Raw genomic sequence first — 21,043 nt, 5'->3', positions numbered from 1 at the left:
AAAGGACAATGAATTCCTCAAGATTATCCAAATACACAAAATATGCTTATACTGAAAAAACATTGAATTCTTTCACACTAATGATGTCAGTTTAGGTAACCATCACTCGATATCAGATAGTTTAGTTATTCCAAGCTACCGGGCTGCGTACCATCTCCTACCCTGCCTTACTGCTCTAATATTTGCCACCCTAATACCTTATGGTGGCAAATGTTAGCTGGTGTTAGCCAATTAGAGCAATATTTTCACATTTTCACTTCAATGCATTTTAGCTGAGAGGTAGATGAGAAGACCAACATCACGCTTATTAGTTAATACACTTAATATCTCGTTAATTTTTAAGATTCCATATTGTAAACATTGAGATACTATGTCTTTCTTGATTATGTCGAGAGGCTATATATATCATGTGAAAATATAAAAAAAACTCAGTAACAGAGAAATGCACACCGTCTGTATTTGGAAACTGTGCCTTTAAAAGAGCCGTCAGGAACAGGTTATGATGTCACAACTATACTTTAGTAGAAAGTACCGCTACATATGTCATGTCACTCTAATTTAAAGTGTATTGTGTATTGTGTATTGTACTGTTGTCTTTATACACAGTCCTATCTTTGTCAAGCATGATGCCATACTGTTATGTTTGAGTACCGTTACAGTGCTGTTAAAGTCATTCCCTGGCTGCAGTAACAATGCAGTGACAATGCAGTGACGCTGCAAAGATGCTGAGAATGCAGATGCCAAGGCCCAGAAACACTGACCAATCAAGGCAGACTGGGCTTTTTTCGTAAGGGCGCTTAAAAAGACAAGCACTAAAACTGAGTGTTTTAGAGTCTTTCAGAGTGTTTTAGAGTGTTTCAGAGCGTTTTAGCTAACCGCTGTTAGCTGTAGCTTTGTACGGACTGAGATGAGAGTAGATCTTTTCATCTAATTCTTGGCATGAAAGCATAAACAATTTCTTTCTCATTTCCCATAATGTTGAAGTATTGCAAGATAAACATCACTGTGTAATGTTACAGAGTGGGTTTGCTTACTTTGTGATTATCTACTTACGTTACAAAATTTTGCTGTAACTGACAACTCCTTCAATTATTTGTTAATGCATACTTGTTTTGATTTCTGCAGAATTATTTGCCTCCACTGATGATGTGTACTGTCTTCTTTTGGCTGTACTAAATCAATTCACCCGCCAATAAAGCTCTTTGTGATTGAGCCGAGTTGGGGACACAGTAGAGGGGAATTAGAGAGCAGGCCTGAAAGAAAGGGAGGTGGAGAGAGGGACAGATGTTTAGTCATTGGAAAGTCAGTTTTGTAGCTGAGCCATCTGACTGGCACAGTGGATGCAGACGGAGAACAGAGAAGCAGGGACGTGAGACAGAGAAAAAAGGAGGTGCATGGAAAGAGAGACAGAAAAAGAGAGACGCAGGGAGCAATGAGGACAGAAGGTTGATTAGACCAATGGATGAAAGAAATGAGAAGATGAAATGAAGAACATGAAGAGAATAAAGACAGAAAAGAGGGTAATGAGAGTTTTAGGGGAGGATAAAGGAGAGCTAGGAAGAGAGAGGGAATTAATGAATAGACCTGGAAAAAGTGGGAGAAGAACACGTGGAAAGTTATAATTGAAGGGAAGATGAGAGGTTGCGCAGGGAAAAGTGAAGAGGAAGAACAGAGGGAGCGGGGAAGAGATATGGTGCAGTAAATGTGCAGTGAATTTCGCAAAAACAGCCGACAAGCAGGTGAAATAAAAGCCAGGGAGAAAGATAGGAGGAGAGAGGTATACAATGAGGCAAAGTGAGTGAGCAAGTGATGGATATGAAAAGAGACAGAGCAGAGGTGTGAAAAGAGTGACAGAGAGTGCATGGCACCACAAAGAAGGAACAGGAGTGGGAGGGAGTGTGCTGAATAAGCAGTGAACATTAACTCCTCTGACTGATGCATTTAAATAGTTTAAAAAGTATACAGTATTTAACAAAGTACCATACTTTGTAAAACATTTCAAAAACTTCTCAGCTGTATAAGAGACTTTCATTTCACCATGTATAAACATTACCCCAACAAATGGACTCAAACACGGTGACTCCTGAATCAAATCACAAACTGAAAAACAAAATGAAGTGATGGCCTGCTAGAACAGTTTCTAGTAAAATACCACCTACACTTCATATTTACACAAGTAAATCTGGTGTGTAACAATGTCACTGTAGTTGCAGCTGGTGTGTTAATTACATTCATATCCCCTCAGGTAAGGTGTTGCACAGACACAGGCCCTGTGAGGGGATTGTGAGGGAAATTAAAAGGATCTCTCGTGCAGCTATTTGGCACTTATTTAGATTTAAGTTGGATAATAAAAGAAAGCCAGCTTATCAGCTGCAGGCAAAGTATTTAAATAAAACCAAAGGACTGGTGTACTGTATCCATTTTCCAGTATTGTATCAAGTTTAGACAGATTTATTGTCATTCTGACCCACTATCACTGGTTTGAGGGACATTCGCGTTTCCCAGCGCCTCTCTGTTTTATGACATTGTAAATTGAATGTCTTTTTAGTCAGTTTTTTTCTTCGTTCAAAATAAGCTATTGGACAACATCCCTTTGGGCTCTGAGACCTTGAGAAGAGTATTAGTCAGTATTTTCTCCCGACAGTTAAAAAAATAGTTGACAGACAAAGGATGATGGAAATAATCATGGGAGGTAGTTGATGTAGACTATGTGAGCACTAGTGATGCATGGATTGCATTTATGGGTTAAAATTAACATTCTGATTAACAGCGGATGGGTGCAGGTGGGTGAAATAATACATTATTAAGGAAAATATTAATTAAAGCTGCAAGCAGAATTGAGAATAGAGCAGAGCAGAGTTGCAGAGCAGCTGTCCACTGCGGCAGCAGAAAGCTTAATTTTTGTGTGACAGTGTACCCATTTAGGGACGGTGTGTGCGCCATTACACACCAGAACAGCAGATTAATTAATTATTTCAAATGCTTAATGTTTACAACTACAGAGTTTAGTTTTGCTGCTAAAATGGATACTTTGCTGAGTTCAGCTCTGTGTCATGGCAGTGTGTGCAAATGAACAGTATTTGGCTGCCCTCTGTGGCATGAGCGCAAGGAGCACTCTGTGAGACTGGTAGCCGGTGCGGGTCTCTAAAGTGGAGAAAATAATTAATTTGGGTGGGTGTTGTATTTAAGGGTACACATTGATTTTGATGGCGTCAGAGCCAATCCGCGCATCTCCAGTGCGCACAACGCTGCCCTCATATCGCACACACTAAACGTATTGCAACATAAATCCAATGCACCCTTTGCAATAGGGTAGTGTATTAAGGCTGGAATTGCTGCTGCACCACTCACCTGAAAACTGAAAGCTGTAATTGCGCGTTCTCCAGACACGTCCACCTGTTGTGCTCTGAGTCTAGAAATTATTATTGTCACTCCTCGATTTCTGTGGTGCTGAGATGGATGTATGAGGGGTGAGACAAAGTCAGGGCCTTGCCAGGAAATCAATTCTCTAAATATTCTGCGGTCACATACGAATGTGATGGCTTTGGTTCAGTCAGTTAAAACACAGTCATTTCAGACTTTGCCTTGGAATAGGACTTTTGTAGCCTTGCAAAGCCCATCTCTCATTCACAATCCAGTCTACCAAGAAAATTAATGGGAAACAACAGGTCAATAAATACAACAAAAAAAGTGCCACTCAGCATTTTTACATTTAGCATTTAGCAATCACGTAATTCATGGAAACCTCTGTGCACAAAAGCACAGAAGGTATCTCAAAGAGTTTAGGATGTTTTCTCAAGAAAAATACACCAAGGAATCAAGTGCTTCAGTACTGGCTGAAACTTTTAAAGTACAAGATACAGATCCTGAAAAAATGTGTGTGGTGTGATGCCAGTGGGTTTCTGCCACCGGGGCTAAGTGAGGGTGAGAACATGACAGTGTCAGAAGTGACACTGCAGAAAGATGAGAGCAGGAGCTGCTCTCACCCCAGGAGATTCGCCCCTGCTGAAGGAAAGAGATAAACACTGTGTATTCACGTTGCGTGTTTTATGTGTGTGTTTGAGTGTGTGTCAGAGAGAGAGAAATCCTCTAGTGCACTGTGAGAGCTTTGTCTTTGTTACTCTGACAATGGTGCTCTGACACAAATGAAAAATATTCTTTTTTTCCCATCCTCTGTCAAACACTTTTATCTTCCCCTCTCCAACTGTCAGCATTTCCCCCCATATTTCCCTCACTCTCTCTGATTCTCCATTTGTGTATCTCAGCATTTCTCCCGCTGTCTCCCCCCTCTCCGTCTGTCTCTTCTTGTCTTCATTAGCTTCCCCTCTCCTGTTTTCATGTCATCATTTTTAGTCTCTGAATTCGGTATCTGAGCTGCACAGAGTGAGGAAGTGTGGAGAGAGAGAGAAGAAGAGAATACAAATATAGAGGAGCAAGAGGGGGGACATGGATAGGAGTGCAGAAGAAAAGAGAGATGGTATTGTTACAGGGATATGGGGGGGGGGGGGGTATGAGAGAAGCAGGAAGAAAAAGAAGCAGAAGAGAGAAAGAATATGGAGGATGGCTCAATGTGCTGCTGTGGAGCCTGCAGCAGGATAAGTGATCCCAGTGGTAGAGAGAAGGTCAGACATACACTGACAGTCGGACCACTGCTTAAACCTGCCCTCCAACCGCACGAGCGCACACGCACGCATACATTCACAAATGCACACTTACTTACACGGACACAGTTGATGTGAGGCAGACAGACTGAGAGCAGGATGGCTGTCAAAACATCAGCATCTGCTCAGCATCACACAACGCTCAGAGCAAACACGCACAAACATACATCAAGCAAACAGCGTCCAAGCAGCCCTCAGGGGGGATCAAGGCTGATATTTGATAAACTTGTGCTACCCCAGCTGGGGCATAGCTAAAACACACACACACACACACACACGCACACACACACACACGGCCCAGCCCAGCCCAGTAACAGCCAATTTCACCCAGTTTTCATAAAGTTATGTGTGGAAACATAAAGTCAACGAATCTGTGTGCAGTTTTTAAATTAGATATTTATTATATCAGGACTGTATATATTTTATGTGGCCTTCATCTGGTGTTTTATTATGTGAACATATTTTGTGAATATCAATGTGTGCGAGTTTGTGTGTGTGTGTGATTGTGTGTGTGTGTGTGTGTGTGGGTATGCAAGGCTAATTGATTGTCCTCGTCAGTCCTGCTGTTCAGACCGCAGTAGCTGTCAGCAGGAGCCAACTGCTACTCTAACAAGCCACACACACTTTTTTACTGTCTAGCAAGCACACACACACACATTATCACATTAGCCCTCAAAGTAGAAACAGACGCATAGACTCATTTAAGTGCACAGGTAGAGGCTGCTCAATTCCATTATAAAATGCATGTGGCGTTATTGTGTCTAAGATGGTATTCTTGACATTTAGCAGTTTGAATGACAGACGATAGAAATATCCGAAGAATCCCCTGACATTTATTGGTACGTGACATGTATAACAAAGGCCCAGCCCTTAATCCAACCTTTAGTTACAGTTATACAAAACAGAAATTCCCCGGGTTAACAGAAATAGTGTTTAAATTCAGAAACAGTACCTCTGGTGAACCATATTCTAAATAGTATTGATACAGCATTGGATAAAGAGATAACATGAAAGATAATGCGCACACCACACAACACTCTGCATCAAGCCACACATACTGCACACACACACACACACACACACACACACACACACACACACACACACACACACACACACACACACACACACACACACACACACACACACACACACACACAAACACACACGGAAGATATTGCTGATGAAGTGTGGGTAAATACACTCCATCACAGTGTAGGAGGTTACACAGGGACAAGACCCTCTCATCCCTCATCCTTTGCTTCTCTCTATCCCGCCCCTCCCTCAAACCCTCCTCACAATCTGTCGTTACAACTTGAGCCAGCTTCTCACACCCGCCTGCTTTCTTCTCTAACTCTCTCTCTCTCCTTCTTGCAGTCATGGATTTCTGTCTTATCTATCACTCCCTTTCCCTCTTCTCTCTGTCTCCTCCTCCTTTGTTTCCTTCTTTTGTCAATTTGTTTTCCATCCTTCTCATTTAGCCGGATGAAGCTTTCCGTCAAGACGTTCTTTGACGCCTCCTTCACCCTTCTGTTCACACACTTGTACAACACTGTAGCTGTGTATCACACATGAGCATGTGCAAGACCATGTGAGTTATAAATGAATGTGTTCATATCTCTGTAACTGGGTGAACGTTTGTGAATGTGGTTGTGCTGCTGCTTTTGCGAATGAATTATATTTATGCATTTGTCAGAATTCGTAATCAGCGTAGAAGTGCGGTACCAATACTATTTCTTCAGCTACACAATGAAGGAATATCCGAATAGTTGAACACTTGGCTTCCGCCCTAGAGCATAGATGTTAACAGTTAGATAAAAATGTATCAAGGTTATCTACAGGAAATACTTACATACTTTATATTTACTTATTATAATATGATGATGATGTATGATACATTTGTAATCAGTTAAGTCATGAGTGTTCCATGCATGTGGTATTATAGTTAAAATAGTTTATCTGCATCTATCATTTGGGAAAGAAGACATCTGTTTTGAGTCTACTGGGGAGCCCAAGGAAAGGAGTCATATTTTAAACAATATAATAAAACTATAAAAAATATTTAAAAACAAAAAAACTTGTCTTTGACGGTTGTGATAAGTATGTGAAGTTACTGATATAGATTAGAATCTATTGTACCTAATTGGTAATGCAAGTTATAAAGGTGAATATGTCGACTATGAATAATGCTTTAATCTGCATTGATATGCATTTCATCCCCATCTCTTTCTTTGAGAGCTCAATTCCATTTTCGCACAGGTAGGTATCTCATTACTTTTACATGCCTCAGACTCTATCTCCCTCTCTATGTCTCTACATGAGCATGTGTTAATTCTCCTCCCATTAAGTTTCTCCACGTGTGCATGCGTCTGTGAACATTTATATTTTGGAGTCCAAGCACCCATGCATCTGCTTGTGTGTGCACAACCTCCGTATTTGTGTGCTACGGCTGCTCGAGCTGTCTCCACTGACCTGTCCTCAGTGCTGACACAGCAAGTGTTGGTCCCCACTGCATTATTCAGCGAGCTTAGCCAAGGTGTTAAACACGAGAACATCACAGCAGAAGACGGGAGCATGCTAAGTGGACTGGCACAAGTCAGGGAGAATGTAAAGATGTTAGCTTGTGTGTAAAACAAATATTAGCCTGTGGAAAAAGGGTAAAACTCTGTACCATTTCCAGTCACACACATGTTGACTTTGATTTGAGGATGTAGTGTGTTCACACTGACAAAGATTTTATTATAGAGGTAATCAAAATATCCAACACTCAAAAGTAAAACACACTTTTGAGTGTTGGATATTTTGATTGCCTCTATCGTCCCACAGGTCAACACATGAGAAATGTAAAGATTGTCACATTTAATAACATAAATTTAAAAAAATGACAGTAATGTGAGGTTGATAAATTTGTGGCTTAAATGTGCAAAACCTTTAGGTGCAGTTTAGAAAAGTGTGAAAACGGTTTGTATGTGTAGATAAGGGGCATGTCTAAGGTCCAGCAAAAATAAGACCCGGTTTCAAAAGAGTTTAGATGCTGTGTGAAATGTAAATTAAAACAGAATGTGATATTTAATTGAGAATAGCACGAAAACAACATATCAAACGTTGAAACGGACAAATTCCAAATGATATGTCGGGACAGTGGCAACAAAAGACTGGAAAAGTTGTGAAATGCCTAAAGGAACATCTAACAATGAATCCGGTCAACTGGCAACAGGTTAGTAACATGATTGGGTATTAAAAAAAGTCTTTCTGAAACAAAGATGGGGAGGGGTCCACCCCTCTGTGAAAGACTGCGCTGTTAAATAGTGTAACAATTTAAGAATAATGCTTCTACACGTAAAATTGCCTTTTTCATCATCACATTCTGTTTCTATTCAAATTTAACACAGCATCTCAAATCTTATGAACCGGGGTTGTAAAATCATTGTGTTTGTCTCCACGACAGATGTTGATTACAAAATTATAGTAATTTCATCTATTGTCAAGTTGTTTACAACACATCCTTCAGAGTTACATATCAGTGTGCTGACTTGAAAATATATTTTCCACTGCAGATTTTATGCCCTAGTTGGCAGAGTGCAGCTCATCCCTCTTATTTATTCTTTATACCCATTACGCTAATTTGTCCCCATCAACAAGGGTTGAGTCATAGGTGCCTGAGAGGCACTCATCAAAGCTAAGTCGATGCTAATGCTAATCAAAGGCCCAAAAAGCACAGTTGAGAGTTGCTGGTGAAGATTTAAGAAACAGCTAAAAAGCTCAAGTAGAAAATGCTAAATACATTGCAAGTCACAGCTTCCCATTGATATGCCTCTTCATTGTTTTTCTTCGTTGAAGTAGACGACAAAAATGAAATAACAATGAATTTGCACAAATCGGGACGGATGATAAGAAAGCAAGTGACACACACATGCACCTAACTTCACAGATGCACACAAAGCAGTTATTATCTTTGCTTATTTATGAGTGTAACTCAGACATGCTCTTTGGTGTAGCCTATGCAGTGTTTGATGTGCTGAGGTATCTTGGGGCTTTGTGGACTTTGCTTGTTCTTTTCACAGTACAGTAGCTGAGGCGGGGTTTCCCTCTCTTTCTTTCCAGTGCTCTCCAGTTCTCTCTGCTCTGTCTTTACATTTATTTTCTCTTGTTTCTTCTTTCTTCTCTGTCCTTCTCTACCTTACTTAATCACTCCCCCTGTTTCTTCTCATCCATCCCATGATCCTTTATCACATTCTTGATTCTTAACCTTTCTTCACCCTGATTTTGTCCTCTCTATTTGTGTCTCTTTCTGACTGTTTCGCTGCTTCCCTAAATCTGTTTGTGTAGTCAGTCAAAGAGACTGAGTAAGGTAACAGGGTTTTGGTCATTTGGTCTGTGGCTGTTTGTCTGACCTCCTCCGTCCGTGTCACAGGACATTCCTTTGTGTCAGCTTCAAAGGACACACATACACACACAATCTTCAAAATCCTTAAACAGAGGTCTATGCTCACCCAAATATCCGCATAGTGCACACACTTTCTCATGCACGCTGGCACATGCTTATGCTGTACACTTGGTTTTATGTACTTGTGAGTTTTTTGCATGTGGAAAAATCAAAAGTGTCCATGTGAAGGCGCTTGCGGAGGATTTCACTCATGAGTGTGAGTCATCGATATCTAAACAGTCTCTTCACTGAGGTCACTCAGGCACCAATATTTTCAAAAAGCTTCAAAACACTAAGTTTTATGATAATGTCACCTAGCAACAACCAAGATTTTCCTCGGCAGATGTTACATTTGAAGTGGATAGAAAAGGTTATGAAGAAATACATTTTAAAGTCAAACTAAAACGGTCCTCTTTGTTTCTGTACGGGAATCTCAATGATGACGATACTGCAGCATATTTTTCAATTTGATTAAAAGGTTTTTAGACATATTAGTGGAAACATCTTCTTTGATTCAGGCCTCTGGGTGGGCTTTTAGCATGGCAACGATTGACTAACGGCACAACAAAACAGCTAAAGGCTGACTTTGCTTAGATCATGCCATCAACTTCGGTCATGTGCGACAGACTGGAGCATGTCAGCATACGACTGTTGTTACAAGACATTTGTTCCCCTTGTTTAACAAGCATACCTTGGTTATGTACCACTGGCAACACATTTACCACCCATTTGTATGGGTGAGTATTTTTTTGTGTGTGTGTGTGTGTGGGGGGGGGGGGTGGTCTGGCTAAGATATCTGTCTGTCATAGGTCCATTTGTGGTGACTGCACTCACCACACTAATGAAACGCAGTAACAAAGCGATTTCTCAAATCACAGATGGGACAAAGCTGGGAACACCAACCCCCTTGTTTGCTAGCTGTGTGTGTCCATTTAAATAAAAGTGATATTACAAACAATTTTAGTGTCTGTCCAGACAGATGACATTATCTGTTGGAACCAGAAATTCTCACCTGCTAGAGGATGCTATCACTAGAGAAAAATACATAAAACCACCATTTTTTTTTGCCAAACAAAGGAATAATCGACAGATTTTTTTTTCAGGCAAAAATGACTTCATTTTTAATGCAGCAACTCTTTCCTGTCAAAGTGAAGGCACATGATGCATGTGGTGTGTTCTTGTCTATAATTATATATAGGCCTGTTGTTTTCTATAATTCATGGATATGTAAACTCCAGTTGCTTCTGCACGTATGTAACGCTCAGATGAATGCCTAATGTATTGGACACTCTCACACACACACACACACACACACACACAAACACACACACACACACACACACACACACACACACACACACACACACACACACACACACACACACACACACACACACACACACACACACACACACACACACACTATTTTCCTTCTTGATAACCATTTCAGTTAGATAGACTGGAGAGTAACTGAAAGGTCCCTCTAGTCAGTCTATCCCTTCTTTATTCCGTCTTCTTCTTCATGCCATCGCTCCATTTCAGAATCCCAATTCCCCACACTTTTACACTGCAAAAAACATGTAGTCTCTTTGCATAACAGAGAGTGGTGGAAGTTCATTGGTTTAGCAGCAAAGGTTGGGCTGCACCAAGAAAAGATTAAGATATCAAACAGAGGAAGAGGATCAGCGATACAATAGTGGCATGCTATGTTCTTTGGCCATTTTCAATACATTTTATAATATTTAATGCCAAGGACCAAGTCAAAACCGTGGCAATGCCGTGGAATATTTATTAATGGGAGAATATAAATCAGATGTCCATTTGGTGAAGACTAAAAATTAAGATGAATTAGAGCTTTCAGTGTTTATGGTGAAAAAGAGAGGGAAGCAGAGGAAGAGGAGATGGTGCAGGATGGAGGGAAGAGAGGAAGTGAAGAAGGGAGAGGGAGGGAGAGAGAGAGGAGAAATGTGAGGCGAGAGCCGATGCTGACCAAAGCTGACACCCCTCGGCATGCAGTGTTCACCTCAAGGGTGTGTGTGTGTGTGTGTGTGTGTGTGTGTGTGTGTGTGTGTGTGTGTGTGTGTGTGTGTGTGTATGTGTATGTGTGTGTGTGTGTTTGTGTTTGTGTGTGTTAGTGTATATGTGTGTGTTCTTCATGACTCTATGCTTGTGTGGGCTTGAGAAACAAGGGAGAATATTTAAAGCTGATTTGTCATGAGAGAGTGGCAAAACAGTGGAGCCAGCACAGACTTTGATAAGCAGCATAGTCATGTACACACACACACACTCACACACACACGCACGCACGCACGCACGCGCACACACACACACACACACACACACACACACACACACACACACACACACACACATACACAGGCCTTGAGCTAGGCTTTGGTTATTTCTCAGGGGTGGAAATACCCTGAAGGTGCAAGTAGGCTACAGCTTCCTGCATCAACAACCAATACATGCATACACGCACACAAACAAACACATGCTCAAACACACAGTGTAATAGCCAATGTTTTACACTCTGCTACACACAGATGAATAAACAATTCAGTAGATAACCAGGCATGACAGCAAAAGGGTATTTAATTCCAATGATAATAATTGTAATGATAATAAGAATGAACAAATAATAATTATAAATAATAATAGACAATTGGTTAAGCTATTGTCTGATTTTAAGTCAAATATTTCTATAGAATGGTGGCTGAGCTATATCTCAGTAAGGCTGGACGTGAATAGTCGATTATTGCCAGATGTTGTGTAGATTTAAATGTTTCAATATTTTTTTTTCTAAAATGTAGAATAACAGAATCCAGTGTTTGTATTTCAGCTCAGTGTGAAAGTCTTTACTGTGTTTTGTTATTAAATTTACTGTCACTTTTCTCTCCTCTCCTGAAGCTGTGGCTAGGTGCACATCAGGGGCGACTCAGCAGCTAACATTAGATGCTCTTTTTCAACAATGTTAGCCTTAAAAACGTGAATGCAAGTTTAAAGTCACAGCAGTGTTCTGAGCAGATTTGACTTCTTATTCATTAATTCGACCAAAACACTGCAGAGCTGTGCCATCCATCTCAGTTGAGAATGGAGAAATATCTGGCTGAGTCACACTATAACCAAGCAGTCTGGTGTGTGTAGAGTGTGTATAATTATACTGGAGCAGCCTGGTTTCGTATTTAGGTGATTTAATCAAGATAAACACAGTTTATGGAGCAGACTGGCTACCGAAGGTCCGAAGCTCAGAAAAATGATATTCGGGACTGCCCTACTTCTCAAGGTTTATTCATGCCAAAGCCAAATTGGCTTGTATCATCCTCACTAAGACTTTGTTTCTAATTTACTAGACGTAATGCTTGTGACACTCAGGCCTACTGTCTTAAAATATGAATAAAGTTGAACTAATCTTTTGCTGCATAAAAACTACTTGACATGTCCACTGCGTTATTAAATGGTGTATCCCTTGACATGTCATACTTTTTCAGACGGTTGTCTTTATCATTCAAAGAGATTGATCATTTTTTCTGCTCCCTAGTCCTGTCATAGAAATGTCCATGCACGCTCTGTGTACTAAAAAGTTATTTCCCATCCTAATAATTAAAGCAATAGTTCAACATTTTGGAAAATACACTTGTTTTCTTTCAGTTGCTAGGCAACCAGTGGAAACTCCAGGCAGAGCCTGGTACGTGGCTCATTGTTAAAAAAAAAAAAAAAAAAGAGTGAAATTGTCATTTTTATCCTTTTTTCTTTGTATGTGTACAGGCACAAACAAGTGCGAGAAATAACTTACTAACTGAAAAAATAGTTGGTAGATTGGTAGATTTTAATCTTTGAACTGAGCTAGTTTAACTAAGTCCTCTCCTCAAAGCAATTTCAGTCAAGGTATTTGTCTAGGAAGACGTTTCACCTCTCATCCAAGAGGCTTCATCAGTTCATGTACGCATCTGACCAGGCTGGGACTGGTCCAACTAATTGGTGTGGAGATCCCGGTATTTAACCTCTCACAAGGCCAATGATGTCACTGAAACCCTTTGTGCTCCAAGTGCCAACGGCCGTCGTTAGAGTGGCAGTCGTTGGTGGGAAGTTGGTTTCGACTTCGTTAGTGCTCTATTGAGTCTTAACGACCGTCGTTGGAGTCACAGGAGGCCTTTTGTGAACAGTTGTTCTTCGAGGTTAGATTGTTGAATCTCCTGGGAAGGGATGAAAGGGCAGCATTGTAAATTGGAGATAAGTGGTGTCTCAGACCTCCTCCTCTGTTTAGCGATGGTTTCTTTACTTTTACATAGATGGCTTATTTTACTCCTCTTTCAAACCATCTGTCCTCTCTGTCCAAGATTTGGACATCGTTGTCATCAAAGGAGTGAGCTTTCTCCTTGAGGTGTAAGTGGATAGTGGAGTCCAGGCCTGAGGAGTTAGCTCTCCTGTGTTGGGCCATGTGTTTATGCAGTGTTTCTTCAATGTAGAGATCGTTGCATTGGACAGCATAAACCAGATTGCTTTTGTGGGTGTGTGGTGTTCTGTCCTTGGGATGTGCTAGTCTCTGCCTGAGTGTGTTACCGGGTTTGAAAACACAGGGATGCAGTGTTTGTTGAAGATCCTCCTGAGTTTCTCTGATAACCTAGCCACATACGGAATGACTATGCTTTTTCTCTTGTTTTCTTTTTCTTTCTCAACCACTTTTGTTTTCTTTCTGGAAGCAGCTGCCATTTTCACAAAGGTCCAGCTGGGGTAGCCACAAGTTGTGAGGGCGCCTCTCAGATGCTTGCGTTCTTCCCCCTGGGCCTGTGGGCTGGTGGGTACGTCAGCTCTATGCTGCAGTGTTCTGATAACTCCAAGCTTGTGTTCCAAAGGGTGGTGAGAGTCAAACAGTAGATATTGATCTGTGTGAGTGGGTTTTCTGTATACCCCAATGTGGAGGCTCCTGTCATTCTCCATATGGACGTCACAGTCTAAGAAAGGCAAACTATTGTCCTTGACTTCTTCTCTGGTGAACTTGATGTTTGCACCTCTTTGGATTTTTAACCCATGTGTCGTCCACATATCTGAACCAATGGCTTGAGGTTACTCCTTTGAAGGAGTTCAAGCCTTGTCCTCTACTTCCTCCATGTACAGATTTGCAACAATAGGGGATACTGGTGAACCCATGGCACAGCTGTGTATCTGTCTGTAAAAAATGTCATTAAACTGGAAATATGTGGTGTTCAGGCACAAATCCAGAAGTTGGCAAATGTGGTCTGGTTTGAGATTTGTTCGGTTGTTTAAGGAGTCATCCTGTGTGAGCCGCTCTCTTACTGTTGCCAAGGCCTCCAAACGTCTTCCTAGACAACTACCAAGTCCAGTTGCTTTTGACTGAAATTGCTTTGAGGATAACGATGACCTGGACAAATGAGAACATGCACAGGCTAACTGAGTCCTCTTTTTTTGAAATTATTGTGTTAAGCTAAACTAACCAGCTACTGGTTGTAGCCTTCTTACATTGAACGGACAGATATTAGAGTGGTATCAATCTTCTTGTTTAAATTTCCTTTAACAGTGATGCAAGATAATATTATTTAGATTTGATAAAACTACTGTAATTACTTAGTTTAGAATAATTTCAAAATCTAAAAGAATATTAAATCCCTAGCCATGTCACTTTAAAATTTTAGACCAACTGGGAAAACCACCAAGAATGAGAACGACAAAAATTGCATGTCTCAGGGAGTTCTTCACATCTGAGAATGAATGTATTATGTGTGTCCTGTTAGCTAGTGTCGGTGCTTATGAGAATTAATTTTGAGCAGATGAAAGTCAGACAGGATATGTTAGATGGGATGGCAGATGTAGGAAATGGGGTTGCCTCGATTAAAGGTAATGTCCTGTGGGACTGTGTCGCAGAGGGAGAATGTATCTTATGGAAACTGTCACTCAAAAATAGTTTGGTTTCCACAGAATAGAGACTTTGATTAAAAAGTGGGAAAGTTCAATAGTAGGCAAGTGTTTGCACACCTATGGCACTTTTAATTTGGATAGAAATATTGAGTTGAATATCCCATCTACATCAGCTCTCTGCTCGTGACTCTCCACGAAGATATATTTTGATGCACAATGGTTGCTGAGTGATTAGAGTGTGATTGGCACTTGGATCAGAAATAGATCTCTGAGCCACAAAGAACATCACACCCTGGCACAAGAGGTGGGAAAGCCAAGTTTAATCTGTGATAATTTACCCAGATACATCCTGGCAGACGTGCATACATATACACACACAATCAAGAAACCTCACACCACAAGACACACACATATGTCACACAGCCACCTAGCAGCATCATTGTCAGAGTTATTTAAGCCTGGAATCTTAATTGCCAGTGTCAGAAAATGCGTGTGTGTTTAATTCTAGGAGTGTGAGTCAGACTGTCAGTGATATTATCAGCACTGACATCATCTTTTCCTGCAGAACTTTTACTTTCCAGATAACATAAGTGTTATGTGACTATTTTAGAATGAAGTCCTGTAAAACACATAATTTAATGAGACTGATTCCAAAGTTTTGTGGCTTTGATGGGAAGCATTAGATAGCCTTATGATGTGCTGTTAAGTTGCAGAGGCTTGTATAAGAGCCATAAGTACAACCATAGAAAATATTGATATACATGAAGACTAAAGTGACTTTAAACTTAAGCTTCAGCTTAAAGTTGTGAGAACTAAAAATGTTTTTGTGCATTTCCTATAATAAGAAATACAAACCAGACGCCGCAACATCAGGCACCAGAGCAGCAGTAAGAGTTACTATTTGGATAAACAATAGGAATTTCATCAAATGTTAGCAACATGTTGTGTGTGTAACTGACAACACCAGCAGTCTGAAAGAGAGATGAGAGAGACAAATTAAACTTGTATGCATGGTCAGGCCCAGTAATAACAGCCTCTCATAATTTCATACATTTCATTCATCCAGTGCCCACTCTGCGATGATATAGTTTGGACAATGACACATATTTTTTTTAATGTTTTGGCCTGTACTATGGCAAATTGGACCTGACTAGGAGACCAGCTGTGAGGTTGAGGAGTACTGACTTTGCGGACTTAATGGTGCCCACATGAAAAAACAAGTGTAGCATTCATAGCATTTACATTTTAATTAAATTAGTGTATATAATATTGTGCAGTTGTTTTCAGTCACTGAAGTCTATGATTCACAGACAATATCAAACACATGGTATCTTCCCTGGTGATGCCAACCAAGCCTGTACTGCAGCCATCTTCACTGTTTGCTTCAGTCTGGTCCTCAGCTGTGAAGACTATGATTGCTGCACTATTTACCTGATAGAAATGTGAAACCCTCAAACGCTATTGTAGGTAAAAGGATGTCCAGTTACTGCTTCATTTCAAGTCCTATGCAGTGTAGCACTGAGCTAAAAACAAAAAGGTGTCACTGTTCTATTATTTCCAGACTGCACTGCATATCCCATTGTGTCCCTTACATATGTGTTGGATTCAGGATTCTGCGTGATCCTGATTCCATTTCAGCCTTTTATTCAAATTATATCCTTACACTCATTTACAAAGCAGGCAGGCACAATGTTGCTGCCAGTTTCCAGCACTGTCAATTCCCTAGAATGGATCTTTAATAGAAAATTCCTTTTTCATTATTGTATCATTTTCATAAATCCGCAGTGATGCAAAGTAATTGTTTGACTGAGAAACTGAATCCAAAAGAGGCAGATGGTTTATGAGAAAATGTACATATTTCCTCATTTTATAGTGTCTTCATTCTTCTTAATAATTTCTGTCTCTCTCTCTCTCTCTCTCTCTCTCTCACTCTCTCTCTCACACACACACACACACACACACACACACACACACACACACACACACACACACACACACACACACAGACCTATGTTCATGGGTTGACCCACATGTTTAATTATGTTTAATATTTAGAAAATATGTAAAATAATGGCCTACCTACTGTATTTTTAACCAATCAGCAACCAAAGCCAATTTTGGAAATATTTCATCTACCTAGCCACAAAATTTACCCAGGACAAACAGAGGCAAGAGATGTGGGATGTTTCTCTTACCCAACTTGATAGATACAGTTTTCAGTATCCAGGACAAACACACAATAGAGCCATAGTCAGTGTGCACTTAAGCCGGAAGTAGGGAATTTGGTGTTATCATATAACAAGATGGTCTCTAGTTTGCTATTTGTAACTGAGTGGAGATCAGTAAGATTCATATTTATTTTTCATATATTAATGTTCACTGTTAGTTAATGTTCCTGTTGTTCCGCATTGCTTTGTCGATTTTACCAAAGTTGAGCCATGCTGATTATATTACACATTTACAAGGTTATAATATTATTCTACTGCGATTGAAGGTTTTCACAATTCACTAGCTAAATAAAGATGTTATTCATATCATTTCATGCATCTGGTTATCTCATTTCCTCATAACACAGGGCTGGCCTACATGAAAGAGCAGTTTATACAATATGTTGACTGTATTCAGTGTTGTGCCGGTCATACAATAAAATGTTAAAGTGAATAATATAGAAGAAACTTTTAAAAATGCATACTTATTTGGAATCACAATATTGGTCTAAAAAACTGCATTTGGATTATTTTCCCATGTTGTCAGCCCTATTACAGTAGAAATCTAGTTAAAGAACTTTATGTATACTCTTTTTGCCTGCCTTCGTCCAGGTATGTCAGAGGTCAGGTGCTATAGAGCAGCAGTCCTGTTAAATTGTCAAATACTCTTCAACAGACTGAATGCTGTTTGAATTCAGATCCTTGATCTTTAAACCTCTACCCTCTGATATTATTATTTTTCTACAATAGCAGTACTGTTCTAAATATCATGCAAACGTCAAAAGCAAGATGATATCATGTGACCTTTTAGTGGATAGAAAGAAACTCATTAGCTTACTTACTAACACTCTCCAGCCAGTTGAAAGACAGGCTAAAATATTGTGGAGAAGGGCAATGCAGTTTAGAAAAAAAACAAAGCTGAATTAGTGGATGTGACACTTGCCCCAAACTCACACTGAAAGCGAAATGTAAGGGGGGCATAGGTGATTTTCTCCATTTTTATTTTTCTTACAATTTGGAGTTTGCTGATTCATCTAGAACTCACATCCTGGCACTGCTAATTTTCTCTGTTGACCTGGAGTAGGTTGAAGACAGCCATGTCTCCTTTGATAAACATAGCCACTTCTGTTAACCAGAACCATTGCCAAGGAAACTGGCAATGCCTAGTTTCCTTGGCAATGGCCATGATATTTCCCATGGAACAGCACTGTCAAAGATTACATGTAGTTTTTGCTGGGGTATCAGGAATATCCTAACCTAAAGGTCTCTGCTAGGCAAATAGCTTTTACCCACCCAAGCATTCAGTATAATTGTTGTAGCTGTACTACAGTTCACAAAGTCATGATGTTTAAATATGAGATGTGATGCGATTTCAGTGGCTGCCTGTCAGTGGTATTTGTGTTGTTATTTATGTGTGCCTGACAAAAATAGTCAGAATGTAAAAAAAAAATAGTCAGATCCATGTGTGTGGAAGTCAGTATGAAGTTACACCATTAACCTAAGATCTAAGGGTCATCTATCTTTGAATTAAACTGCATCTCAACAGCCCTGAACAGACAGAGCCCATTTTTTACAGCCTCACGTTTTTCTACTCTATGCATCTCACGTTTTTACAGAAAAAACATGTCATTAAACTTGACACAGTAAAGGGACGGCTGAGGACCATGCAGATGATGGGTGATTCGATGGTTGTAGCAAGAATAACAAAAAGATGAAACCGCAAAATGCTCTGTCTGATCGAGAAGCCTTCAACTAAAAAAAGGCAGTGCGGTGTGCCTCGCGAAAACGCGCAGTGTCTGATCGGGGCCTTAAACTTGATAAATGCTTTCGAAAGTGGTGCTATATGGGTTTTCCTTTATGTGCTTAAATGTAAATGAGTGGGGAACAGACACATGTGATGTTGGCTTGAGAGAAAATAAGGACACTACCAAATCACTCCAAATACATATACACATGAACACAAATGTCTTTCATGAGCATATGCAAATACTGAGGGACACCCATGCTGTCACACACGCAGAGCTCTGTTCCCCTGTGACCTAAGTGGGTTAAAGTTCCTGACACAACAGCACTTTTATGACCAACAGAGTGGAAGAATGCCTTTACAAACAAACTGGCCCAACACACACACACACACACACACACACACACACACACACACACACACACACACACACACACATACACACACACACCCACAGTGTTAATTGCTGGAGACAGAATCAGCAGTGTGTGACTCCTAAATGACCGATGAGACAGAATTACTGACTGAAGTAAAGAAGGAGAAGGGAGAGAGGGAAAGACGAGAGAGGACAGAACTGAAGGAAGTTTACACTGAAGAGGTAGAGAAAAGGGCCAAAAGCTTCATCATCATCTCCCAGCGGCGCAGGCTGCTGTGGCTTGATTATGCATTCAGCTCTCTCTTGAAAAAACCACACACTGCTCAAAAAAAAACAGCGTTGTCAGCCTATTTCAGCACACAGCCCGACCTTTGGCTGTGTGGTTCCATGTGTATGAAAGGATTTTTACCAGCCGTGACAGTGCTGTGGTATTGTTTTGTAGTTACATTCTTGTGAAGGTGTGTGTGTGTGTGTGTGTGTGTGTGTGTGTGTGTGTGTGTGTGTGTGTGTGTGTGTGTGTGTGTGTGTGTGTGTGTGTGTGTGTGTGTGTGTGTGTGTGTGTGTGTGTGTGTGTGAGAGAGAGAGAGAGATATCAGTATCACTTTAGAAATGACTCTCGCTCTGTATGAGTTTTAATCCAAGTTTTTCTGTTTGTTTGTTTTGGTAGCTGGTCCAGCTGTGCGTGCATGTGACTGCCTTGTGCGTCAGTATCAGACGCTGACTGCCGTTACAAAGCATGAGTATTTGGCAACGGTCGTTAAAAGCCGTGTGGAGGCATTTTTTGAGTACACCACCTTTAAGTTATGTCTTTATACATTAGGCTGAAAGCTTTATTAGTGCTGGAATCATGTTACCATTAGACTGAAATGTCACTGTTGGATTTGAATTGTTTATCTGCGTATATGTTTGTGCTTCTGTCTTTCTCTTCCATAAAAGTCTTTGTTGTTTTTGCATGTATATTTGAGATGTTGTGTCTGTGAACAAGCTGCTCTGCTTATGTTTATTTACAACTGGACCAACTAACTGATTAGTTGTAACCACTAACAGACAGCAATCGCCTCACCACAGACTTGTACCGCAAAGAGGAAAACATCACAGTAACGCCAGTGCGCGGAGCCATACACAGCCCACGCTACCCCAGCGCTTACCCCCGCAATCTGCTGTTGTCATGGAAACTGCTGTCGCCACAAGGGAGCCGCATACACCTGGAGTTTGACGGACACTTTGGCCTGGAGGAGGCTGAGAATGGAGTGTGCAGGTAAAACATGAGAAAGAAAAAAAAACAGATGGAGAGTGGAGTGGTGGAATTGAGAAGAGAAAATTGAAGCAGAATAGAAAAACAGACAAAAGAGGGAAAATACCTGAATGGAGGAATTACAAGTGGCTGTAAAACAGAAAAGTCCGATGAAAGTAATAATGATTAAAGAACCAGAGTGTGAGTTCCAGACATGATGGAGAGGATCATTTGGAGTGACAAAGAGGAGAGGAAAAGTTTATGGAGCAGTATTGAGTCTCATATTGAAAGGATGTACAACAAGAGGAAAATATGTGAAAATGATTTTAAATGTATGCAAATTAGCACACCAACAATAAGCTGTGATTGAAAGGATATGAGAGAAAATATTATAAGAGGGTGTAGGCAGTGGAATCACTACAACAGAGAAAGATAGTTGAAGTTTGCTTTTTTGGCAAGAAGTATAAGAAGTTTTTGTCCTTGAGGGTTGAGGGGAGAAAATAGACTTTTTAATCCCC

General features: G+C 40.4%; 1 protein-coding gene across 1 annotated transcript in view; it reads left to right on the top strand.

Annotated features, from left to right (window-relative positions):
• Window positions 1–21,043, top strand: part of pdgfd (platelet derived growth factor d) — a 54,433-nt gene that overhangs the window by 8,307 nt on the left and 25,083 nt on the right. The window contains exon 2 of the mRNA XM_083913461.1: window positions 20,360–20,549. Within this exon, the coding sequence (XP_083769587.1) occupies window positions 20,360–20,549 (190 nt within the window). The remainder of the gene's footprint in view (window positions 1–20,359; window positions 20,550–21,043) is intronic.

This window comes from Echiichthys vipera, assembly GCF_963691815.1.
Source record: "Echiichthys vipera genome assembly, chromosome: 5".
In the NCBI taxonomy this organism is placed as follows: domain Eukaryota; kingdom Metazoa; phylum Chordata; class Actinopteri; order Perciformes; family Trachinidae; genus Echiichthys; species Echiichthys vipera.
The sequence above is the reverse complement of the archived record's forward strand: the minus strand, read 5'-3'. Positions and strand labels throughout refer to the sequence as shown.